At 37.2% G+C, this 27494-nt stretch overlaps 2 protein-coding genes across 2 annotated transcripts in view; one reads left to right on the forward strand and one right to left on the reverse strand.

Annotated features, from left to right (window-relative positions):
* The window catches only part of LOC133050380 (disintegrin and metalloproteinase domain-containing protein 32-like), a 145849-nt gene that overhangs the window by 66178 nt on the left and 52177 nt on the right, over positions 1-27494 (forward strand). The window contains exons 11-13 of the mRNA XM_061134531.1: positions 4262-4398; positions 11766-11943; positions 26161-26253. Of these exons, the coding sequence (XP_060990514.1) occupies positions 4262-4398; positions 11766-11943; positions 26161-26253 (408 nt within the window). The remainder of the gene's footprint in view (positions 1-4261; positions 4399-11765; positions 11944-26160; positions 26254-27494) is intronic.
* Positions 7851-8459, reverse strand: LOC133050330 (pleckstrin homology domain-containing family B member 2-like). Its single transcript, XM_061134481.1, has one exon. It carries the CDS (start codon positions 8373-8375, stop codon positions 7851-7853), a length of 525 nt encoding a protein of 174 aa, XP_060990464.1. The 5' UTR covers positions 8376-8459.

The following is a 27494-nucleotide window of genomic DNA, read 5'->3' on the forward strand; positions in this document are numbered from 1 at the left end:
ATTATGTTATCACAGTATCTAATTCTGACTATACACTTGCCATTAACAGTGACATTTATGCTAATTTTCTCATGTTTTAATGATGTTAATTAGCATTATTTAACTTCAACTTCACTCCCTTTAGTATTTCTTGTAGGGGATCTCTAGTGATGATGAACTCCTTTACCTTTTATTTGTTTTAGAATCATGATCTCTTCTTCATTTATGAAGCACAGCTTTGCTGGGTATAGAATTCTTTTTTTATTTTTCATTTATTTTTATTAGTTGAAGGCTAATTACTTTACAATATTGTAGTGGTTTTTGTCATACATTGACATGAATCAGCCATGGATTTACATGTATTCCCCATCCCGATACCCCCTCCCACCTCCCTCTCTACCTGATTCCTCTGGGTCTTCCCAGTGCACCAGGCCCGAGCACTTGTCTCATGCATCCAACCTGGGCTGGTGATCTGTTTCATCCTAGATTATATACATGTTTCGATGCTGTTCTCTTGAAACATCCCACCCTTGCCTTCTCCCACAGAGTCCAAAAGTCTGTTCTGTACATCTGTGTCTCTTTTTGTGTTTTGCATATAGGGTTATCATTACCATCTTTCTAAATTCCATATATATGTGTTAGTATACTGTAATGATCTTTATCTGGGTATAGAATTCTTAGTTGACAGTTTTTTCTTTTGATATTTTTGAATATATAATCCCATTTTCTCCTCACCTGAAATATTTCTGTTGAGAAATATGCTGATAGTCTTATGGGAGTTCCATTGTATATAACCTGATTTCTTCTTTTTCTTTCAAAATTCTTTCTTTTTCTTTATTTTAACAATTTAATTGTAATGTGTCCTCATGTAACCCTATTTGGGTTCAACCTATTTAGGATCCTTTGTATGTTATGCACTTGGAAGTCCATTTCTTTCCCAGTTTTGGAAAGTTTTCAGCCATTTTGCTTTAAATGAACTTTCTGTCCCTTCCTTTTCAAGTTCCTAAGATATGGATATTAGTGTGTTTGTGTGTGTGTGTGTGTGTGTGTGTGTGTGTGTGTGTTCGTCCCATAGTCATGTAGGCTTTCTTCTCTCTTTTTCATTCTTTTTAAGGTTTTGATCCTCTGACTGAATAATTTTTAAATATTCTTGCATTCTAGATTGCTGATTCTTTATTCCGCTTGTTCAAGTCTACTGTTGAAGCTCTAGGACATCTTTTTTTAATTGATTTTTATTTCTTCATTGAACTTGTTTTCTTCATTCACCGTTTTCTAATTTCATTTAGTTATCTGTTTGCTTTTGTAGTTCACTAAAATTCTTTAAGAAGTTTATTCTGAATTATTTCTCTGACAGCTCTCCTTTCCTTTTGGTTCATTTATTTGCAACATTTTTAGTTTAATTTTATTGTGTTACATTCACATGATTTTTCTTACTTTCTTCATTCCTTACTTTGGTATCTGTGCATTTGAGTAATTGGTCTCCTCTTCCAGACTTTACAGGCTTACTTTGGCAGACAGTTCTTCGCTAGCCAGCTCAGTTTAGGTTTTTGGACATGTCCCTGGGCAGACAGGTTCTATTTTGGGGTGAGAGCCACTGTCCAAGCTCTGAAGTGAAGGATGAGGGGCATTAACTGTCAGGACTGCTGGCATGGTTCCCTGCCCAAATGAGGCAGGAGGATGTACTCTGTGGTTGTCTAGATTCACTGATCAGCCTTCCTAAAAGGTAAGGAAAAAGAACTCTACTCAGCAGTAGCTGAGGAATGAATTAGCTTCCCTGCCATGACAAGGCAGCAGAATAGGCCACATGACTTGCATGCCTCATTATTTGTGGACCCACGTTAGGCAGACTGTACCCTTAATTCCTTGGCCACGTGGGACCACTGGGTTTTGCTCTGAAGATGGGGAAAACCATGAGCTGTGCTGTCTGTTCAAATGCCACTGTAAGCAGGATTGTTGGATAGAATGGCACAGCTTCCTGTGTGCTCTGACTAGATTCACTGGTTGGGCTTTCTGAAGGCTATATTTAGCAATGGCAGGGTTATGGATTTGTTTCCTTGCCCAGGTGGAATTGGAGAATCAGCTTAGCTCTTTGTGGGCTCAACCCAAGCTATCTGTGACTCCAGGTTTCCTGGCCAGACAGCGCCACTGGCTTCGCTCTGTGAACAATCAGCTCTGCCTGCCATACTCTCTGTTCATGTTGCTGCACTGTGGCAGCTACCAGGCATTTTAGCCAGGCTTCTTGTCAGGGGTAGCCAGGGGCTATGTCAGTCATTAGGCAAGGCTATAAACAGCTATGCCGACTGGGTAGAAGGTCCAGGGCCAGCAAAGCTTTTCATCGGAGGACTCAAATCAGGCAGATCTGCACCTCATTGACTTCCCTGGTCATACGCTTCCACTGTCCTGGCTCTGCAGATCTGCTAGTTGGGACCTACAGTTGCTATGAATGGGAAGTTGGCTTGCCAAGGTCTAAGCATTGATTGTTGCAACCCTCACCCCTACCCCGCCTTCTCTGTCATGATCAGATTTACAGTGGTCAAATCCCACTCGTCCTTTGTGATCCTCATGGGGCAGGACCAGAGTAGGGCTCCCAGTGACCCACAGTACTGGGGGATCTAGATGTCCACTCTGTACTCTCCTCCCACTTGAGGGACCACAGCCTGGGGAGGCCTCTCAGTGTTGTGCTGCACCAGTGTGGGGGAGGGGTAATGCATCGTGCATGGCTGCTCCTGCTGATCTTCTTATGAGGTCTGTCTTGGTTTCTGGTGCCGGTGGTACTTCAGCCTCACTTCCATGTTCTGGGAGTAGACTTGGGGCAGACCTATGTTATCATCTTGTTAATATCACTCCTGTTGTAATTTAATTCTGATTAGGGACCTGGAGATAAGCAGGGGTAATGAGACAAAAGTTCCAGTTATTTTCATTAAAAGTGTCATTTTTTTAAATGTAGGGACTTTTTCATTGTTTATAGGGAAGCTTACTCTACTGGCAAGAGAGGTCCAGTGATATTTGTCCATGTCACTCTAGTTCCAATTTCAAGTTTCAGATTCTGACTCCGGCATCAAATCTGGGAAGTTTGATAATTAAATTGGTGCTATAACCCTACAGTACTTATAACTAGGCCCTGAGCTTGGTCCTCAAACCAATAACTAGAGGAGATGACGAGTCACTACTGTGCTGCTGTAGAGGCTTTCTGATTGCCTATTTACATTCTCAGTTGCTCGTTTATAGTTTTTCCTTTCTGTTTCATAATGTGCTTCCTCTAGCACTTCCATAAGAAGCCAGTTGACCCCACAATTTTTATTATAGCTTGTTTTTGTAAGAGTGAAGTGCCTTGATGAGCCTAACATCTTGGCCTTTACCTGCACCTTATCTTATGCCACATTTGGCAATAATTTGAGAAATTATGATGTCATTGCATATTGTGAATTACCATTGTCCAATTTCTCCTTGTCAGGGAAGATACTTGTGCATTTGTTATATTTGTGACAGCCTAATCATAAGAAAGAAGGCAGTGGCCTTCTTTCTGTACTGTACTCTTGCCTGGAAAATCCCATGGATGGAGGAGCCTGGTGGGCTGCAGTCCATGGGGTCGCTAAGAGTCGGACATGACTTCACTTTCACTTTTCACTTTCACACATTGGAGAAGGAAATGGCAACCCACTCCAGTATTCTTGCCTGGAGAATCCCAGGGACGGGGGAGCCTGATGGGCTGCCGTCTATGGAGTCGCACAGAGTCGGACAAGACTGAAGTGACTTAGCAGCAGCAATCATAAGAAAGCTTTCTTGAGTATCTGTTTTCTGTGGTTTCTCCTGATACTAGTTACTGTATCTTTGAGAATATTGGCTGGAAGCACATAGCATACTTACAACTGAGTACTTCGGTTATATGTCCACTTTGTGAGCTGGGAAGTGGAGTATCATGTGGACTCTCCTGAATGAACATGATAGCTGGTCTAAGAAATTAGGCAAATGGAAGATCATGGTCCATATAGCCAAAAATCTGATGTAAAAATAGCACATTTATGTAGTTATGACAGTTATTTAAGGATTATCTTAGGCATTCAATTGTTAAATCATGGCAAAACTAGACATAGGTTCATACGTTTATATCTTAATAAAATTTCATAAGAGGGGCTTCAGGTTCTTAGTTGTCTAAGGAACTGTATTTCCATATTCTTAAGTATTTGATAAAACAATAAAATGATTTTAATTAGAAAAATACTATTTTTACTACCCTTCAGTGAATTGTCTTTTATTTGAATTTCCTTTGATATTGATGTAGTATCCCAAGGAGGTAACTTTGGAGGCAGTTTCAGTTATTGTTACCCAGATGCTGGGACTCAGTCTGGGAATATCATATGATGACCCAAAGAAATGTCGATGTTCAGGAGCCATCTGCATAATGAGTACAAAAGCCCTGTAAGTTTTTCCAAAAATAAATTTTATTTATTTGTTGAGTTTATCAATAATTTGTTTAAATAATTCAAGTGAAAGTTTTTAGTATTTGCTTATAGTGCAAAATTAACTATATAAATGGACCAAGTACAACAAAACCTAAATATGAAATTTTAAGCCTAAGAGTAGTTTGGTGGAAGGTTAGTATTAGAACAAAATAACAAATCCAGTCTGCAAGATACATTACCAAAGGAATTTCCCATAGACTGTGTATTTTATGAAATCGCTTAAGGGATCTTTAAAAATATCTGTAGCTCAAAACAAGTGACCTTTGTTTTTAGAGTATATTAATATTCTGGGAAAACTTCAATCTAAATGACATAACATTTGTGTGACTTTGGATAAATTAATAGACCTTGCTTAGGTTTAGTTTTCTCATCTTTAAAATGGAAATGATTATGCCTATTGTCTTGTTTTCCAGAGTGATATAAGAACAAAATGAGAAAATAAAATGGGAAAGTGTTTTTTAAATTGTAAAGTTTCACAAGTATGTGATGGATTCGCTACAATGATTTATAAATTTGCCAATGTTCCTCACATGGTATATGATACAAGGGCTATAGCAGGTGTCATAAGTATTCTAAAGTTTTTCATTTGTAAAAAGGGCCTATGCTAAGTATGACCTATTCATAACTGAAGAACAACCAAAAGTCAAAGGTGAAAACAAGCCATTACTTTTCGAAAACATACTCTTTTTATAGTTCTAAGCACCACCTAAAGTTAGGTCTTACATTCTAAAAATAGCTCAAACACATACATATGTTTGTATACAGACATATTACGTTATAAACTAGTTCTACATGTGTTATATGTAAAAATAATATTTATATGTATAAAATATTTAATTTTATTAAATTTAAATGTATAAATTATAATACTGTTTATTGAATCAAATATAAGATTTATATAGCTGTATAAACAAGATGAGAATTGCCACTTTGGGCCTGTTGTCCATTTGGCCAACTATTTTCAAGTATGCTTATGACAGGTTGCTTTGTGTAGCTCACTCAGAGTCTGGTATTAATGATAATATAAATAACAGATATTTACATTGTACTTGCTGTGTGCGAGAGGCTATTTCAAACACTTTGCATATGTTGTGTCATTTGGTTTTCACAGCATCTCCTTAGGGCCGGTCCTAATATTCTCACCTTTACAGATGAGAAACTGAATTATAAAAAGGATAACTATCTGTGGTCAGATAGTTGGTTGTGGCAGTCCAGAGTTTTGAACCCAGTCATTCTGGCTTTAGAATCTGTGTTAATAAACCTTTGGATTTGTATACTGCTTTGTTATATATCAAATGCTTTCATACATATTCTCCATTTTCTTAAAGAAACTTTTTTGATGTGTGTAGGGCAAGTATTATCTTAATTTTAATGAAATTTAACAATTTTATTTGCATCTATGTGTAAGGTGTATAAATGAATATATAAGATCTATCTATAAATGTATATAGATGTATCTTTTGCATGTCCACAGTACTTCTCATATATTATTTTATGTGATTTTCAAAGAAAGTGTGTAAGTAAAGCAAATATTATTTCCATTTGTCTTTTTCCATGTGTTTTTTTACTTTTTTATGCTTTAAGGTTAACAATCATTTAATGTATTAACATTTTCACTTATAAACATACAATTTGCATATACAGGGAAAAACTGGTTCTTAAGACACCACAGAATTAGAGACAGGCAAGCAATCGGAAAAAAAAGAAAAGATCAACCCTAGGGGAAAAACTGGAACCGCATTCCATGCCGGTGTCTGTAAACTTGGGAAGGTGAAAAAAATCGCACAGGATCACAGTTAATGTAGAAAACAAACATGGGTCATTCTGTATCAATGGCAGGAACTTTTCCCATAATGCAGATCTTGCATCCCGGTCTGGTCCATTTCGTGAATGTTGATCTGAAACACAGTCGCTCACCTCTCCCTTCTCTTTAAACCTAACTCTGAAGTTAACTCAAGAAATTAAATGAACAGAGCTAAGAAACAAGCAGACTGGCATGTGTTCAATATCAATGGCCAATTATTTAAAAGTACACATGGAAGTAAAATGCTGACTAAACATTTTACTTTAGTTAAAGTGAACAATTTCCTTCCAACTCACCTAACTTCTTGATTTAGGACTACCTAAGTGAGGCGACCAAAGACTGGCATCTATGAGAACTGGGGCCAGGGAAATGAAGCATCTCAGCCCATCTTTATGCTGAACATGCATTTCCTGTCAGGATTAAGTCACTAGGGACAGTGAACTTCCAGATTCAACTACGGTTGCCCAGCGTGGCTTGCCCAGCTAGGGACAGGGACTGGAGATTGGGGATCACATGTACGTCAGGACTTCAGTCCACAACTCCCCCCCAGTCTGTCAGGAGGCAGCCAGGGGAACACAGGGAGACCATCTGCTTCAAGGGCATTTCAGTGACATAACTCAGTATCTGTGGTTCCAGTAATTCCTAGTTTAAAATTAACACTCCAGTGCAGCATTGAAAACTGAGTTTAGTATTTTGTTTCTAAAGGATACAGCTTGAATAATGATTACCATCAGCCCAATCCCCTGAAACAGGACCACGGCAACTATGGCTCTCATTTCACTTTCCTCACCATTTTCTTAATATTACTTTCTCAACAAGTAGAAAAATAAGCTGTAAGTAGGCTGAAGTGGCAATAAAGAATGTTCAAAGCAAACACTAAAAACATGATGCCTCTGAATAAAATAAATCTACCTCCACACACTTTTTTGGAGTTATTGTGCCTTCTTCAAGTTTTAAATGATAAAGCCCTAAAATGTTGACACTCAAGTCTACTCCTAATTTGGGATGCTTTCTAAGTATCACAACCAGAAACAAACAAATAAGAATAAAATGAAAAAGCATCATTTTCAAGGAGGGAACTGCCATCCCGCCCATCATCCTGAGCAGTCTGCTTTGCTGGAGCCCCAGAGGCTGTGGGATATCACACCACTGCCTAAGGAAGGTTCCAGCCTATAACTCTTGAAGTAACATGCAGCCAGTTCTGGTCTGAGGTTTCAAAGTCTGACATTAAACCAAAAAAGCTGCAGTCTTGCCACAGTCATTCACTCACTCCTACATCACCATGTTACCAGCAAAACACTAAAATAAATTATCCCTTAAGAACTAAGGCCTAACTCTAAAAAGAAAATGGCCTTTCAAAACAGGTGTGTCCAAATAAAGTATTGTGAGAGTTTTATAGGAAACTCCTCGAATGAGCCAGTGGCCCCATATAGTCCAAATCTTTCTCTGCAGTACTTCTATGTACTTATAAGTATTCTGTCACTACTTTCAAAGGAACTATTAAAGCTATTATTAGAAACATTTATAACAAACAGAAATGCCCTGCATATTATATTATTGCACACAGGGTATCAGAAGCTATGCACGTCTAGGTTCCAAGGACTCTAGAAGACCCAGAACAGAGACCCTAAGGCCATGCCTGTGGCTGCTCCAGCCAGCATGCCCAGCGCCAGGTCACTGTCATTGTTTCGATACCGCTCACGAATGATGACTTGGTTGGCAGGCTGCTGTCCATAAAGTCCTGCACATGGGTACTGATAGGGTACAGCATAAGCCTGTCCATCTGCAGCATAGACAACTTGAATTCCTGGTGGGTATGCACCACTGTATGGACCATAGCCATATGCCTGCTCAGGGGTTGGTGCAGCATAGTCTGTGTAAGGAGGTGGGGAGGAAGCCACAGCTGTCTCATCATACATGACTTCTGAGCCAACATAAGCTGTGTTTGTCCTGGAATCCTGGAGTGTAAACTTCCAGGCCAAACAATCGTCTGTGCTTTCTGCACAAAGACTGATGGTTTTCCCATCTCGGCAAACAATCTGCAGCATACAGTCTTTTGGCTTCCCATCTGGTGGCTGAATATCCCGACATTCATGTCCCATGCGGATGTTGATGCAGTCCACTGGCATGTGGACCTTATCTTCTACACTCTGCCGAGTTTGGTCATCATAATCAGGTGACCATCTGACCACAGGTCAAACCAGTTCTTCCAGTGCGTCAAAATGGTACTCTGTCACAGCAACCATCCACTCTTCACAAATGCCATTTTCTCACCTGCAAAGCCTCTGGCCACCACTGCACACAGCAACAGGTCTGTAGCGAAAGGAACTGCCAGGTTACTTGGCTCCCGCTGCCTCATGCTAGGGTCCTGGCTGCCATCTGACGTCCTCCATGTGTTTTTTTAAAATGCCCTTGAGTACACAGAGCCTGAATGATTCTACATCAGATACACAGGTTATAAGTGGACAACTGTAGCTGATGTCAGTAATCTCATCAATGATTTATTAGTCACTTACTATAAGCCAGAGAGTTTAATTAGGCACTTTACTTATTAACATTTAATCCTCATAACAAGCCTGTGAAGTGGATGGATATTACCCCTATTTGGAGATAAGAAAACTGAGAATTAAAGAGTTTAATCATTTTGCTTAAAATCTCATTAAGTCACAAGTTTGGTATTGGCAGCAAGTTTATCTAGCTCAAATCTTTGTTATTTTCTCTACTTCATTTTGACCTCATATAGAAGACAGTTAATATATTGGAATTAATTTAAACCAAGTAGCAAAAGAACATTAAAATGTATTTGTACAAACTTCATTCTTTACTTCAGTGATCTTCCTAATATATTATTTGGATGACTTAATTTATATCTGCTTTTAAAAAGTAGGTAACTTTTAACATAGTCTGTACAACAGATGAGTTCAGAAGTGAAGGGAGTAAGGACTCCCAGCAGCACATTCCTCTGTGGTCACCAGCGCTATATGCTCTAGTGGTTCCCCCTGAGAGGGCTATGAGTATCCTTCTGTTGCCATGGGCTAACTACTGTGGGTTGTCCTGTGGACTTGGCTGGGTTGGCCCCTCTTCAACTGATGGCTAATCTCTGCCTTGTTCAGATGCCACCAGCCACTGGTGGGTGGAGCTGTGTCACAAGGAGGCTGGCTGTGGAGCCCCATTGCTCAGTGGTTGCTGGAACTGGGATTGAGATGGGTGGCTGAGGGGCCAGGGGTCCTGCATGGACCTCGTATCTGTCTGCTGGTGGGACCAGTTCCTGAAATGGCTTACTGCACAGTCCAGTGTGTCCCGAAGCTGTTGACAGCCTGCTAGTGAGCAGGGCTGAATCCCAGGTTGGCCGAATAAAGGGCCCACGGTGTCTCAAAAATACTGTTAATCTGCTCATGTGTAGGTCTGGAGCTCAGAGAGTCCTGGGGCTGTTGCTTGCCTGCTAGTGGGTCAGCTGGGTCCTGACATGGCAGGCCATGGGGCTCTGGTGGTACTGAGGTTGGTGTTTGCCCACTGGTTGGTGGGGTCAGAGTTCAAGAGATACTAAGGTTAGTGGTATGTTCTTGTTGGGGAGGCTGGTGGTGAGGGCGGAGCTGACTGGTGGGGGAGGCTGCTCTTGAGGAGGCTAGAGCCGAACTCACTGGTGGGTCACCCGTCCAGGAGTATGAGTCGTGACTTTATCATGTCTCCACCCCTCCCACTCATCTACTTATGGTTCCTTCTTCATATCTTTAGTTGTAAAAGATCTTTTCTGCTACTCTTCTAATCTTTATCATCAGTAGTTGCTCTGTAAATTGTAGATTTGATGTGTGCATGGGAGGAGGTTAGCTTAGAGTCTTCCTACTCTTTGGAAGTCATTTGGTCATTTGGAAGCCATCTTGTTATTCTCCAAAATTACTCGGTTCTTTTCTTTCTTTCTTTCTTTAAGTATTTATTTATTTATTTATTTATTTTTGGCTGCCCTGGGTCTTTGTTGCTGTGTGTGGGCTTTCTCTAGTTGTGGAGAGTGGAGACTACTCTGTAGTTTTGGCGTGCGGGCTTCACATTGTGGTGGCTTCTTTTGTTGTGGAGCATGGGCTCTTGGGCATTTGGTCTTCAGTAGTTGCTGCATGTAGCTTCGGCAGTTGCATCTCAAGGGCTCTCAAGGGCAGACTCAGAAGCTGTGGTGCAGGGCTTAGTTGCCCCAAAGCATGTGGGATCTTCCTGGACCAGTGATTGGACCCATGTCTGCTGCACTGGCAGGCAGATTCTTAATCACTGGACCACCAGGGAAACCCTACTGTATTCTTTATATATATATATATACATACATATATATATATATATATAAGTATATATATATATATAGTGGAAATACTCAACAGGAGTTTTCTTAACCAGTTTTAAAGCTATTACTTAGATATGGGTACTATGTTGAACAGCAGATCACTAAAATTTATCCATCTTGTATAACTGAAACTTTATACCCATTTTACAGCTCCCCATTTCCTGCTCCTCCTAGCCTCTTGGCAACTCTGCATTTGTGGGTGTGAATCTTCTAAATATCTCATATAAATGAAATCATGAAGTATTTTCTACTCTGTGACTAGCTTATTTCACTTAGCATAATGTCCTTGAGATTTTGTACTGTTGTTGCATACGGCAGAACTTGCTTCCTTTTTTAAAGATTGAATAATATTCCATTGCAAGTTATATTCCATTGCAAGTATGTACCACATTTTGCTTATCCATTCATCTTTCAATGACATTTAGGTTGCTGCCATATGTTTACTATTGTGAATATTGCTGCAATAAACATAGGAGTATGGATATCACTTAGATATTCTAATTTCAATAGTTTTGGATATATACTTAGAAGTAGGATTGCTAGATCATATGGTATTCTATTTTTAATTTTTTGAGGAACCTCTTTACTGTCTTCAGCAGAGACTGGATTTACATTTCCATGAACAATGTACCAAGTTTCCAGTTTCTCCATGTCCTTGCCAACAATGTTCATCTATTTTTTAAAGAATCAAGAGGGAGGGTACATACATATAATTATAGCTGATTCGTGTTGTTGTATGGCAGAAACCAATACAGCATTGTAAAGAAATTTTCCTCCAGTTAAAGAAATAAATTAAAAAAAGAATCATAGCTATCTTAACAGGTATGAGGTGATAGCTCATTGTTTTTTCTTTTGACTTGCACTTCCTTGATGATTAGTGATGTTGATGACCTTTTCATATACCCATTGTTCATTTATATGTGTCTTCTTTGCAGAAATGTGTATCCAAATCCTTTGCCCATTTTCTAATTGGGTTGTTTAGTTTTTTCTGTTGAACTTGATTTTGTTTTAAGAGAATATGTGTTCAGTGAATGAAATCACATGTCTTCCTGAGGAATGACTGGCCTCTAAGCATTTGTTATGAACATTTATCATTACCTCTTGAATTTAACATTTTGAAATTGATTTGTATAATATAGAATTGTGTTTTCAGAAGAAAAATGCCAATGACATTATACGGATCCATGTTTAGGCAATCCAGTGGTATGAAGACTTTTAGCGATTGCAGTTTGAGGGACTTTGAAAACTTCATTTCAAACGTGGGGGCCCAGTGTCTTCAGAATAAGCCACAAATGCAGAGACATCGAGCATCAATCTGTGGCAATGGCAGAGTGGAGGAAAATGAAGTCTGTGACTGTGGTACTGAGGAAGTAAGTCTAATAATTGGAAAATTGATAAATTTATTGTTTCTGTTCATCCCTTTGTAATAAATGCTGTGTATCTCAAACATGACTGGGTGCCACGCAAAATATTCGCAATAATGAAATAAAGTTAAAATGCATACAGGAATATGCTATCTAGATTTAATAGGTTGAAGAGTTTTGGACAAATGCTAAGACTATTCCCCTAAAATTATTGCTGATAGGACAAAAAGGAAGTCTAGAATGAGCTTTTGGTTCCAGACTAAATATGTGCAGTATTTTCAAATCTGTGCTTAACCTCTGGACATTTGATAAATGTCTTATTGAAGATTAATGTGGGAGCAGACCATAAAGTATCCTTTAGGATATTGCCTCACAATGGAATCACAATGGAGGGAAAACTGTTAATGTTACAATCTGAACAGTGGGTGATTCTGATTCCCCCATATCACCCTCTTCCCTGTTCCCACTGATAACCACAAGTTTGGCCTTTATATCTGAGGGTCTATTTCTGTTTTGTCATATTCATGCATTTTTAAATTTATATTCCACATATAAGTGATAATGTAGAGTGTCTTTGTTTGACTTGCTTCACTAAACATAATACTATCTGGTTCCATTCATGTAGTTTAAATGGCAAAATTTCATTCTTTTTTTATGCCTGAATAATGTATGTATTATATACATATGTGTATATGCACATACATATGTATATATATATGCACACACACACCACATCTTCTTTATCTATTCACCTGTTGACAGACACTTATGTTGCTTCTGCATCTTGGCAATTATAAAGAATTACACAGGGTGCCTGTGTAATTTTAAATTAGTGTTGTTTTCTTTGGATATATATTCAGGAATGGAATTGCTGGATCATATGGTAGTTTAATTTTGCTTTTCTGAGGAATGTCCATACTGTTTTCCGTAGTGGAAAACATAGTGTACAGTGGTTCGTTTCTCCACATGCTCACCAACATTTTTTATTTGTGGTCTTTTTGATGGTAGTAATTCTGACACATGTGAGATGATCTCAATCATGGTTTTGATTTGCATTTCCCTAATGTTTAGTGATGTTGCCACCTTTTCATGTACCTATTGGCATGTCTTTAGAAAAATGTGTATTCAAGTCTCTGCCTATTTTTAAATCAGGTTGGTTTTTTTGATACTAGGGCTTCCCTGATAGCTCAGTTGGTAAAGAATCTGCCTGCAATGCAGGAGACCCCAGGTCAATTCCTGGGTTGGGAAGATCTGCTGCAGAAGGGATAGGCTACCCACTCTAGTATTCTTGGGTTTCCCTGGTGGTTCAGCTGGTAGAGAATCTGCCTGCAATGTGGGAGACCTAGGTTCGATCCCTGGGTTGGGAAGACCCCCTGGAGAAGGGAAAGGCTGCCCACTCCTGTATTCTGGCCTGGAGAATTCCATGGACTGTACATTCCATGGGGTCACAAAAAGTCGGACACAACTTTCACTTTCATGATACTGAGATTGGTTTTTTGATACTGAGTTGTATGAGCAGTTTACCTATTTTCAATATTAACCCCTTATCAACCATATTATTTGCAAACATTTTCTCACATTCAGTAGGCTATTTTTTTCTTTAACCAATAGTTTCCTGTGCTTTTAAGTTTAATTAGAGCTCATTTGTTTATTTTTGTTTTCTTTGCCTTAAGAGAGATCCAAAAAATGTTGTTGCAGTTAATGTCAGAGTATTCTGCCTAAGTTTTCTTCTTGGAGTTTTATGGTTTCTGGTCTTACATTTATGTATTTAGTCTATTTTGAGTTTATTTTAATGTATGGTGTGAAAAAATGTTTCAGTTTTATTCCTTAAATGTAGCTGTCCAGATTCCCAGCACTGCTTATTAAAGAGATTATCTTTTCTCTATTATATATTCTTGCCTCCTTTGTTGAAAATTAGTTGACCATAAGTGCATGGGTTTATTTCTAGGCTGTCTGTTCTGTTCCATGGATTTGTGTATCTGTTTTTGTGCCAGTATCATGCTGTTTGATGTTGTCTCTTTGTACTGTAGTTTGAAATCAAGGAGTATGATACTTCCAGCTCTGTTATTCTTTCTTCAGATTGCTTTGGCTGTTTGGAGTCTTATGTTTCCATACAAATTTTAGAATTATTTGTTTTAGTTCTGTGAAAAAATGCCATTAATATTTTGATAGAATTGCATTGAATCTGTAGCTTGCTTTGGGTACTATGGCATTTTTAGCAATATTAATTCTGCCAGTCCATGAGCACTGTATAACTTTCCATTTGCTTTTATCATCTTCAGTTTCTTTCATCTGTGTCTTACAGTTTTCCAAGTATGGGTGTTTTACCTCCTTAGATTTGTTCTTAGATATTTTATTCTTTTGATGTGATTCTAAATGGGATTGTCTTTATATTTCTTTTTTGTTTGTTCATTATTAATATACAGAAATGCAACAGATTCCTATTGCTTTAGTATCCTGCATTTAACAAAATGGCAATAAATACATATCTATCAATAATTACTGTAAATGTAATTGTACTAAATGCTGCAATCAAAAGAAACAGAATGACTGAATGGATAAAAAAAAATGAGACCTATATATGTACATATACTGCCTCCAAGAGACTCACTTCAGGTCTGCCCATGGTCAGTTGCAAAGACACACACAGGTTGAAAGTGAGGGAATCAGAAAAGGTATTCGATGCAAATGGAAATCAAAAGAAAGCCGAGGTGGCAATACTTAATTTTATAAGATAAAACAGACTTCAAAACAAAGACTGTTAGACAAAGGACATTATATAATGATTAAGGGATCAATCCAAGAAGATGTAATGTTTGTAAATGTATATGCATCCAACATAGGACAAGTGGCTCAGTGGTAAAAAAATCTGCCTGCCAATGAAAGAGATGCAGGTCACAAAAAAATCGGCCATGACTTGGCTACTAAACAAACACAACTAACATCAGTTCAGTTCAGTTCAGTCACTCAGTCGTGTCCAACTCTTTGCGACCCCATGAATCGCAGCACGCCAGGCCTCCCTGTCCATCACCAACTCCCGGAGCTTATTCAAACTCGTGTCTATTGAGTCAGTGATGCCATCCAACCATCTCATCCTCTGTCGTCCCCTTCTCCTCCTGCTCCCAATCCCTCCCAGCATCAGGGTCTTTTCCAATGAGTCAACTCTTTGCATGAGGTGGCCAAAATATTGGAGTTTCAGCTTCAGCATTAGTCCTTCCAATGAACACTGAGGACTGATCTCCTTTAGGATGGACTGGTTGGATCTCCTTGCATAGGTGCACCTAATTACATAAAGCAAATATCAGATGTAAGAGGAGACATTGACAGTAAACACAATATTAGTAAGGGACTTTCACACCTCACTTACATCTTCAGATCATATGATGTAAAATCATTAGAAAGACTGGTCTTAAGTGACACATCAGACCAGATGGAGTTTATAGATATAAATGCAGAGTATTCCACATCAAAGCAACATAATACACTGTTTCAGCTGCCTTGTGACATTCTCCAGGGTAGGTCACAAAACAAATCTCAGTAAATTTAAGAAAATTGAAATCATATCCAGCATCTTTTCTGACTAGAATGCTATGAGACTAGATATTAACTACAAGAAAAAAAGTACAAAAAATAGAAACATGTCAAGGCTAAATAATATACTGCTAGACAACTAATGGATCATGGAAGAAATCAAATAGAAAATTTAAAATACCCATAGACTAATGAAAACAAAACACCATAATCCAAAATCCATGCAAAAGAAAGCATTTCTGAGGGAATTTTTTTAATGATACAAACTTAGCTTATGAAATAAGAAAAATACCAAGCAACCTGAGTTTACACCTAAAGGAACTAAAAAACAAAAGAAATAAAACCCAAAAGTTATTAGAAGCAGAGAAATAATAAAGATCAGAGTATAAGTAATTGAAATAGAGGCTAAAAAATTCAAAAGATTAATGAAACTAAGAGGTGATTCTTTGAGAAGGATGAAGGAAACTGATAAACCTTTAGCTAGACTCATCAAGAAAAAGAGAGAGCCCAAATCAATAAACTCAGAAATGTAAAAGGAGAAGCTACAGCCAACACCACATAAATTCAAAGGATCATAAGAGATTATTTCAAATAATAATATGCCAGTAAAATGGGAAAAATGGAAGAAATGTACAAATTCTTAGAAATGTGTACTCTCCTAATACTAAACCAGGGAGAAATAGAAAAGATGAACAGGCCAATTGCCAGTAATGACTTTGAATCAGTAATAATAGTAATAAAATTACCAACAAAAAATCCAGGACCAATGGCTTCCTTCACAGGTAAATTCCCCAAACATTTAGAGAACAGTTAACACCTGTTCCTAGGATAATAAACAACCATATGTATGTGTCTTTCCCTTAATACTTTTCTGTGTATTTGTCTGTCCTTATGCTAATTATACAGTCTTAACTAATGTACTTTTACAGTAAGTCTTAAAAACATTTTGTGTAAATCAATAAACTTTGGTCCTCTTTTTCAAGATACTTTTTCTATTCTAGGACCAGTTTGTTTTCATGTAAGTTGAAGAATTGGCATATAGTTGTAGGGACTTTGATTTGAACTGTGTTGTATTCATAAATCAATTTGAGGGGAATTACCTTCTTACCAATATTAGTTAGGCCAATCTGTGCACACTGTGTATCTCTTAACTTATTCAGATCTTCTTTATTTATTTCTTCTATAGATTGCTTATTTTGATAGTTTAAAAATTTTATTTAGCAATTACATCACTAGTATAAAAATTGCAGTGGACTTTTCTGAATTATAGTTTTTATTAGAAGTGCTGAGAGTAGCCTTCTTTCCTTTGATCTTACTTTTGGGGAGAAAGTTTTCTGACTTAGCATTAAATATGATATTAGATAAAAGCTTTTCTTTAAATAGATGTGCTTTACCATATTCAGGAAATTTTCTGAGTGTTTTTTTTTAATTGAATAAATTTGAAGTAAAATATTGTAAGTTTAAGTTGTACAGTGTTTTACTGTAATATATTTATATATGTTTATGTATGAATAAACTCCGGGAGTTGGTGATGGACAGGGAGGCCTGGCATGCTGCGATTCATGGTGTCTCAAAGAGTCGGACACGACTGAGCGACTGAACTGAACTGAACTGATATATTGTTATCTGATTGCTGATGTGGTGATGTTTACTACAGTACATAATTATAGGGATTCCCAATTGGGGTCAGTTGCAAAGAATTCGCCTGCCAATGCAAGAGACAAAAGAGATGGAAGTTCAATCCCTGAGTCAGGAAGATCCCTTGGAGAAGAAATGGCAGCCCACTCCAGTATCCTTGCCTGGAGAATCCCATGGACAGAGGAGCCTTGCAGGCTACAGTTCATGGGGTCTCAAAGAGTTGGATGTGACTGAGCATGTACACACACACACACACACACACACACACAATTATAGTACATTTGTTGTTGTTCAGTTGCTCAGTCATGTCCGACTATTTCTGACCCCATGGACTGCAGCACGCCAGGCTTCCCTGTCCTTCACCATCTCCTAGAGATTGCTTGAACTCATGTCCATCGAGTCAATGATGCCATCCAGCCATCTCATCCTCTGTCATCCCCTTCTCCTCCTGCCTTCAGTCTTTCCCAGCATCAGGGTCTTTTCTAATGAGTCAGCTCTTTGAATCAGGTGGCCAAAGTACAGGAGCTTCAGCTTCAGCATCGGTCCTTCCAATGAATATTCAGGACAGTTTCCTTTAGGATTGACTGGTTTGATCTCTTTGCAGTCCAAGGGACTCTCAAGAGTCTTCTCCAACGCCACAGTTCAAAAGCATAAGTTCTTTGGTGTTCAGCTTTCTTTATGGTCCAATTCTCACATCCATACTTGACTACTGGAAAAGCCATAGCTTTGGCTATGTGGACCTTTATCAGCAAAGTAATGTCTTTGCTTTTCAACATGCTGTCTAGGTTGGTCATAGCTTTTCTTCCAAAGAGCAAGCGTTTTTTAATTTCATGGCTGCAGTCACCATCTGCAGTGATTTTGGAGCCCAAGATAATAAAGTCTGTCACTGTTTCTATTGTTTCCCCATCTATTTTCCATGAAGTAATGGGACCATATGCCATGATCTTAGTTTTTTGAATGTTGAGTTTTAAGCCAGCTTTTTCACTCTCCTCTTTCACCTTCATCAAGTGGCTCTTTTAGTTTCTCTTCGCTTTCTGCTGTAAGTGTGGTGTCATCTGCATATCTGAGGTTATTGATATTTCTCCTGGCAATCTTGATTCCAGCTTGTGCTTCATCCAGCCTGGCATTTTGCATGATGTACTCTGCATATAAGTTAAATAAGCAAGGTGACAACATACAACTTTGACATACTCTTTTCCCAATTTGGAACCAGTCTGTTGTTCCATGTCCATTTCTAACTGTTGCTTCTTGATCTGCATACAGGTTTCTCAGGAGGCAGGTTAGGTGGTCTGGTATTCCCATCTCTTGAAGAATTTTCCAGTTTGTTGTGATCCACACAGTCAAAGTGTAGTCAGTGTAGCTGAAGCATCTTTAGTGCTGTCAATGAAGCAGAGGTAGATATTTTTCTGGAACTCTCTTGCTTTTTCTGTGATCCAACGATGTTGGCAATTTGATGTCTGATTCCTCTGCCTTTTCTAAATCCAGCTTGAACATCTGAAAGTTCTTGGTGCACGTACTTTTGAAGCTTATCCTGGAGAATCTTGAGCATTACTTTGCTAGCGTGTGAGATGAGTGCAGTTGTGTGGTAGTCTGAACATTCTTTGGCATTGCCTTTCTTGTGTGCTTAGTCACTCAGTGGTGTCTAGCTCTGCGACCCCATGGGCTGTAGCCCGCCAGGCTCCTCTGTGCATGGGATTTTCCAGGCAAGAATACTGGAGTGGGTTGCCATTCCCTTCTTCATGCCTTTCTTTGGGACTGGAAATAAAACTGACCTTTCCAGTCCTGTGGCCATGGCTGTTTTCCAAAATTGCTGGCCTATTGAGTGCAGCACTTTCACACTATCATCTTTTAGGATTTGAAAAAGCTCAGCTGGAATTCCATTACCTCCACTAGCTTTGTTCGTAATGATGCTTCCTAAGGCCCATTTGATTTCACACTCCAGGATGTCTGGCTCTACGTGAGTGATCACACCATCGTGGTTATCTGGCTCACTAAGATTTTTTTTTGTACAGTTCTTCTGTGTATTGTTGACACCTCTTCTTAATATCTTCTGCTTCTGTTAGGTTGATACCATTTCTGTCTCTTATTGTGCCCACCTTTGCTTGAAACGTTCCCTTGGTATCTAATTTTCTTGAAGAGATTGCTAGTCTTTCCCATTATATTTTTTCTCTGTTTCTTTGCATTGATCACTTAGAAAAGCTTTCTTATCTCTCCTTGCTATTCTCTGGAACTTTGCATCCAGATGGATATACCTTTCCCCTTCTCCTTTGCATTTCACTATAATAAAGTAGTATTGCCTATATTCATTATATTGTACAGTAGATTTCTATGGCTTATTTATTATTTGTTACAAGTTTGTACCCTTAAATACCATCACTCTTATTCCTTTGTCTCCACAACCTCTGGTAATAAGCATTTTACTCTGTTTTTCACAGGTTTAAATTTTTTAGATTCCACATATATGTGATATCACACAATTCTTTTTTCTGTTTAACTTATCTCATTAGCATAATGTACTCAAGGTTCGTACATGTTGTTGAAAATCGGAGGATTGCTTCCATTTTCTTGGCTGAAAAACTTTCCATTGTGTATGTGTAGCACATCTTTTTTTATCTATTAATCCATTGATGGGTGTTTTGGGTGTTTCTATATCTTTGATATTAAATAATACTGTGATAAATACAGAGTGCATATATCTCTTTGAAATTAAGTTTTCATTTTCTTTGGGTATATACTCAGAACTGGAATTGCTGGACCATATGGTAGATCTATTTTTAATTTTTTGAGCAACCTCCATATTATTTTGCATAGTGGACCAATTGGTTGGACCAATTTACATTCCCACCAACAATATATAAAGCTTCCCTCTTCACCACATCCTTTCCACTATCTGTTGTCTCTTGTACTGTTGATGACAGCCATTCTAACAGGTGGGAAGTGATGTCTCATTGTGGTTTTGATTTGTATTTCTTGATGATTGGTGATGTTGAGTGTCTTTTCATGTGCCTATTGGCCATCTGTATGTCTTTTCAGAAAAACATCTAGTTCTGTTCATTTTAAAATTGGAGTGTATTTTTTTGTTATCAGATTGAATAAGTTCTTTATATATGTTTAATATTAACCCCTTATCTGATACATGCTTTGCAGAATTTTTCTTCCATCATGTAGGGTCTTTTTTTTTTCCCATTTTGGTAAGTGTTTCTTTTGAGGTGCAAAAGTTTTTGAGTTTGATGTCCCATTTGTTGATTTTTTTCTTTTGTAGTTTGTCCATGCTGTAGTTTGATTTCATGCTCCAAAATTTATACCCAAGATCAGTATCTGAGGTTCTAACCTACATTTTCTTCTAGGGGTTTCATGGTATCAGATCTTATATTTAAATCTTTGATCCATTTTGAGTTAATTTCTCCGGGTATTGTGGGATAGGAGTCAATGTCATTGTTTTGCATGTGTTTCTCCAGTTTTCCTGGTTGTTGAAAAGAGTGTACTTTCCTCATTGGCTATTCTTGACTTCCTTGTTGAATATTAGTATACCATATGTGCCAGAGTTTAGTTTTAAGTTCTCTGTTCCCTTTGGCTGATTGACATGTCTGTTTTTGTCCCAGCATCATGTTGGTGTTTGTTTTATTATATGTTTCATAGGTACAGCATTATGATTAACCATCTACATTACATTACATGTACATTACATGTACATGTACATTACAAAGTGACCAGCTCCACAAGTCTGCTTACCATCTAATGCCAAAGGGTTGACTCCCTTCACCCTTTTCTCTTACTTCCTAAACCACTTCCTTCTGGTAACCACTAATCTGATCTCTGTATCTATGAGGTTTTTTGGTTTTATTTAGTTGGCTTTTTTGAATGCTTTGTTGTTTTTTAGATTTTACGTATGAATGAAATTATATGGTGTCTTTCTCCATTTGAGTTATTTCTCTTAGTGTAATACTTTCAAGGTTTATCCATGTTGTTGCAAACAGCAAGGTTTCTCTCCTTTTATCAACGAGTAAGTATTCCATTGACTTCCCCTGTGGCTCAGTGGTAAAGAATCTGCCTGCAATGCAGGAGACCCTGGTTGATCCCTGGGTTGGGAAGATCCCCTGGAGAAGGAAATGGCAACTCACTTCAGTATTCTTGCTGGTAAAATCCCAGCAAGGAGGAGGAGGTGTCTGACAGGCTACAGTCCGCAGAGTTGCAAAGAGTCGAACATTACAGAGGGATTGAGCGTGAAGTGTTCCATTGTGTATGTATACTGGGTCTTCTTTATCCATTCTTCCTTCAATGGACACTTCGGTTGCTTCCATACTGGTGCATGTTTAGTCGCTCAGTCTTGTCCGACTCTTTGTGACCCCAAGGACCCCAAGCCTGCCAGGCTTCTTACATGGGATTCTCCAGGCAAGAATATTGGAGTAGGTACCCATTTCCTTCTCCAGGGGATCTTCCTGACCAGGAATAGAATCTGTATCTCCTGCATTACGGGTGAATTCTTTACCATCTGAGCCACCAGGGAAGCCCCTTAGGTTGCTTCCACATCTTGGTTATAAATAATGCTGCAATAAACAGAGTGCATATATTTTTTTCTAGTTAGTGTGTTTGTATTATTTGGATAAATACCCAGAAGTGGAATAGCAGATTGTATGATAATTTGATTCTTAGTTTTTTGAGTAATCACCATACCGTTTTCCATAGTGGCTGCACCGATTTTTGGTCTTACCAATAGTGGACTAGGGTTCCCTTTTCTCCGTGTTCTCTCCAACATTTGTTATTTTTTATTTTTGATAATAGTTATTCTAAAAGGTGTGAGGTGATATCTTATTGTAGTCTGATTTGCATTTTCCTAATAATTATGTTGATTATCTTTTCATGTGCCTGTTGTCCACCTCTGTGTCTTCTTTGGAAATGTCTGTTCAGGTTCTGTGTCCATTTTTTTAGTCAGGTTGTTTGTTATTTTGTTATTGATTGTATATGTGTTTTATGTATTTTGGATATTAACTCCATATCAGATATATGATTTGCAAATATATTTTTATTCAGTAAGTTGCTTTTTCACTTTGAGATGGTTTTCTTTGCTGTGAGGAAACATTTCAGTTTGATGTATTTTGTTTATTTATTTATTTTGTTTGTTTATTCTGCTTTTGTTACTCTTGCCTTTCAATTCAGAGCGACAAAAACCTTACCCTTATGAGATCAACATCAGTGAGATTATTGCCTACGTTTTCTTCTAGGAATTTTATGGATTCATGTCTTATATTCAAATCAATCCATTTTGAGTTCATTTTTCTTTATGGTGTGAGGTAGTACTCTAGTTTCTTCCTTTTGCATGTGGCCGTACAGTTTTCTCGACGCCATTTATTGAAGAGACTCTCCTTTCTCTGTAGTGTATTCTTTGTTGTAAATTTATTGTCTGTGCATGTGTGGGTTTATTTTTGTGCTCTCAATTGTGTTCCATTGATCTGTGAGTCTGTATTTGTGCCAGTACTGTTCTGTTTTGACTATGGTAACTTTGTAGGAAGCAAAACATACTGTTTTACTTACTGTAGCTTTATAGGAAATGGTTGTCCCTTGATATCTATAGGAGATTGATTCTAGGACCCTTAAAGGATGCTAAAATCTATACATGTTAAAATTCTTTTTATAAATGGCCCATAACCTACCAATATATGCCTACTATTTTAAATCATTTCTAGGTTACTTCTAATACCTAATACAATGTAAATGCTTTGTAAATAAAATGTAAATGCTATGTAAATAATTGCCAGAATGCAGCAAATTTAAGTTTTGCTTTTTGGAACTTTCTGGATCTTTTTCTGAATAATTTCAATCTAAGATTGGTTGAAACCATGGTGCATAACTCACAGATTTGGAGGACCAGCTGTAATTTGAAATCAAAGAGTGTGATACTTCCAGCTTTGTTTTTCTTTCTCAAGATTGTTTTGGCTGTTGGGGATCTTTTGTGTTTCCACACACCTGTGGTTTTTATTACTATGGCTTTGTGGTTTAGTTTGAAATTCAGAAGCATGATACCTCCAGGTTTTTTTTTTCCCCTCAAAGTCATTTTGCCTATTTGGAGTCTTTTGAGCTTCCATGCAAATTTTGGGATTATTTTCTCTATTATTGTGAAGAATGCCTTTAGTATTTTTATGGGGATTATGTTGACTCTGTAGATGGTTTTGTGTCACATAGCCATTTGAATAATATTAATTTTTCCAATCCATGAACATAGGATATCTTTCCATTTCTTCTTGTCTTCATGTCTTTTTTAAAATTTTCTTCAGCAAAGTTTTGTGATTTTCATTAGGCAGATCTTTCACTTTCTTGGTTAAAATTATTTCTAAGTATTTTGTTGTTTTTAATACTGTTGTAAATGGGATGGATTTGTAAAATTTTTGTTGCAGAAGCTTCATTATTAACATATAGAAATGTGATTGATTTCTGTATGTTGACTTTGTATCTTGCCACTTAATCGAAATCATTGAATAACTCTAGTTTTTTGACAGTTCTTTGAGATTTTCTGTATGTAGGATCATACTATTAGCAAATAACCACAGTTTTACTTCTCTTTTTCTTTGGTTGACTTTTTTTTTTTTTCCTTGCCCAATTACTCTAGCTAGGTTTTCAGGAAAACTGAAGGACTGAAAATACCCAGTTTCAAAACTTAATAAAAACTATAATAATGTCAATGTAGTAACACAAAAAAAATAGACAAAGAATTTATTAGAACTCTTTGGAGACCTCAGAAATAAAGTTCCAAAAACTGAATAGGCATATTGAGAGTGGGTGTTATTGCCATGTTCTTGATCTTAGGGGAAATGCTTTCAATTTCTCTACATTAAGTGTAATCTTAGTTAGCTAAGAATTTTCAATTAAGAATTCATCTTGAATATTCTCAAATATTTCTATTTCTATTGAGCTGATCATATTAATTTTCTGGTTTTTTTTTCTTCTATTAACGTGATGCATTTCATTCATTGCTTTTTGAGTGCTAACCCAGCCATCATGCAATCTTGAGATTAGCTGCACTTGTGTTATTTTATATATATATATATATATATATATACACACACACACACACACACACACATGTATATAATCATTTTAATTTACCATTTTGTTCAGGATTATGGAATGTATTTTTAGAAGGGGATTGTGGTCTGTAGTTTTTTCTTTTTTTGCAATCTTTTCTTCTGATTTTTGTATCAGGGTAATTATGGGCTCATAAAAAGAGTTGGAATATGCTCCCTACTCCTACCTTCTGAAAGAATTTGTTTAAGATTTGGTACTATTCCTGTTTATTTATTGTGAAAGAGCACTCGGCAGTAGATTTACCCCCTTAAATCTAACCTCCTAGAAGTTTTATAGTTTTGCAATTTAATTTTAGATTTACGATCCCTTTGAATTATTATTTGTGTGTGTGTGTGTGTGTGTGTGTGAAATGTGTAGAGTCAATATCTAGAGTTTTTCATGTGAATGCCCAGTTGTTCCAACACCATTTGTTGAAAACGCTTTTATTCTCCACTGATTTGCATTTGTTCCATTATCAAAGATTTCATTATCTCTATGTAGGTTAATTTCTGAGGTCTCCATTTTGTTCTAATAAACTCTTTATCTATTTTTTTGTATGTACTTCATCGCTCAGTCATGTCCGACTCTTTTCGACCCCATGAACTGCAGCAAGCCAGGCCTCCCTGTCCATCACCAACTCCCGGAGTCCACCCAAACCCATGTCCATTGAGTCAGTGATGCCATCCAACCATCTCATTCTCTGTCGTCCCCTTCTCCTCCTGCCCTCAATCTTTCCCAGCATCAGGGTCTTTCCCAATGAGTCGATTCTTTGCATCAGGTGGCCAAAGTATTGTAGTTTTAGCTTCAGCAACAGTCCTTCCAATGAATATTCAGGACTGATTTCCTTTGTACATACTACAGTACCGTAATTATAGTTTCTATTGAGTTTTGAAACTAGGTATTTTAAGTCCTTCAGTTTTCTTCCTTCTATTGCTGCTCCTCCTACTTTCTCCTCCTCAACATTATGTTGTCTACGCTGTTTTGCCTTTCTGTATAAACCTTAGGATCAGTTTGACAATGTCAAAAAACAATTGCTGGACTTTTTATTGTAATTGCATTGAACATCAAGTTGTGAAGAACTGACATCTTAACAATATGAAGTCTTCCTATCCATGAATATGAACATTCTCTTCATTTATTTATACTTTATTTGATTTTCTTCATCAAGTTCTGTAGTTTTCATCATGAGTGTGGTTTTGGGAATCCACTGAGCTTGTGACTGGTGAAAATGAGGACACTCTTGGGGACTGTTCTTTCTAACTTTGCAGTGGGTCTAAACTCTACTCACCCCTTTAAATTTTTTTTTAAAATTTTATTTATTTTTTTGACTGTGTTCCAAAGAATGTGGGATCTTATTTCCATGTGGGATCTAACTCGCATGCCTTGTATTGGAAGCATGGAGTCTTAACCACTTCCTCCAGGGAAGTCCCATACCTACCTCTTTCCCTGCCCTGATTTACTGAGGTATCATTGGCAAATAAAAATTGTATATGGCTTAAGGTTTCAATGTGATGTTTTCATATATGTATACATTGTGAAATGGTTCTCACGATCAAACCAGTTGAAATGTCCATCATCTCACACAGTTATCATTAAAACCATTTCTATCTTCTTAGCAAATTTCACCTGTATAATGCAGTATTGTTAACTGTAGATCCTGACAACAAACTCATTTTATTAATGAAAGTCTGTACCCTTTGATCTGTATCTCCCCTTTCCTCTCACCATTTAGGCACTGGAGGTGCCACTATTCTCTGTTACAATATTTAGTTTCTAAAAAAAAAAAAAAGTTGTTTTATATATTTTCCCCAGTTGTCTAGTTGATTAAAAGTAAGTTCCACCATAGTATTTTAATTGTTTAAAGATGCAAAAATCTATAAGTGTCGACAGCATGCATATTTCTCCCCCCCAAATTAAAAAACTGTAACATAGCTCTTGCCAAAGTTTATGTTGTTTCCATGACATACTTTTATTGTGTATTCCACTCATTTATAGCAATGTGGGCCTGACAACTGTTGTAATCCTCGTACTTGTGTGCTGAAACCAGGTTCAGAATGTGATAAAGGATTATGCTGCAACAACTGTAAAGTATGATTTTAGTTTATTACCATCTTCTAAGTATAAAGTGAAACGTGTCTTGGTTATTTTGAATACAGACACTTAGTTATAACTCAAAATAAATGACTTTTCATGTAAAGACAAAAATAAGTTCAGAGTGATGTGTCTAATTTTATGGATTATATAGTTGGATGTTGAGTCCTCCTTATAATGCCATTATTCTCCCTAATGATGCTATTGGTTTTAAGCCTTGATTGACAGCTATGACAGAATTCTTTGATGCAGAACATCTTCATTGAAAGGGACTATTTTCGTTTTTTATCCAATATTTGTATTTTTATAAAAAATGATTTTTTAGGTTATGATGGGTATTTGTGAGTATGCAATTTCCCATAAATGCATAAATAATGAAACTCACTAGATATAACACTTTCCAAATGCTGCATGTCAGCACAAAATTTAAACTATGAATTTGTTATACAAAGACCATTTGACTTAAAGGTTACATTTTAGCTTATATGATGAAGATGTTCATTCCTGTCCCCTGTTTTACTTTTCAGCTCTTCCAACATGTATGTGACAGATTCATCACATGAGAAGCCCTCTATTGAATGATCTGCCACTGGTTCTGTGTTCTTCACTGTAGTTAACTGATATGGTTTCCCCTAACCCTGGAATCTTACCATGGTTAATTCTTTGCTCTGTGATCTTTATAGTATAAACTAGAAGCCATCAATTAAGAAGTATAAGATAAATGCCCTGTTAATGTTCTTTATATAAATTTTAAGAATGCTATACAAGAAAATGTTGATGACCCATAGGATAAGTCAGGAGAAAGTTTACTATTGGGTTCCTTTTTTCCCCAAAGACTTTAGTAGTTGAACTGCCTTCTTAATCATTCTTTGCATTCTATTCTCAGTTTTTTAGGTTTCACATTTTCATAGAATTACAGATATTCCATACTTTAAGACTATGGTTTGAATAAGTATATTTTATTTAGAAAGTACCTAAATTTCACAATATTCCCTAAAATAATAATTATCCCAAGCTAAAAGCTACTTTTCCTGCCTTCTAGCCAAAACTTGGGCTCTCATTGTATCATATTTGTAATATACTTTTCCTTGTGCATATTCCTTACCTCCTGTTTTGGTTGATAACATTCAGTTTTATTCAGTATGATTATTATAATGTTTTATAACAGGAAGGTACTGAGAGACACTAATGAATAAGTACTTCATTAAGCTATAAATGGAATTAGAGCAAGATTAAAT

This window comes from Dama dama, chromosome 32, assembly GCF_033118175.1.
Source record: "Dama dama isolate Ldn47 chromosome 32, ASM3311817v1, whole genome shotgun sequence".
NCBI classification, from domain to species: Eukaryota; Metazoa; Chordata; class Mammalia; order Artiodactyla; family Cervidae; genus Dama; species Dama dama.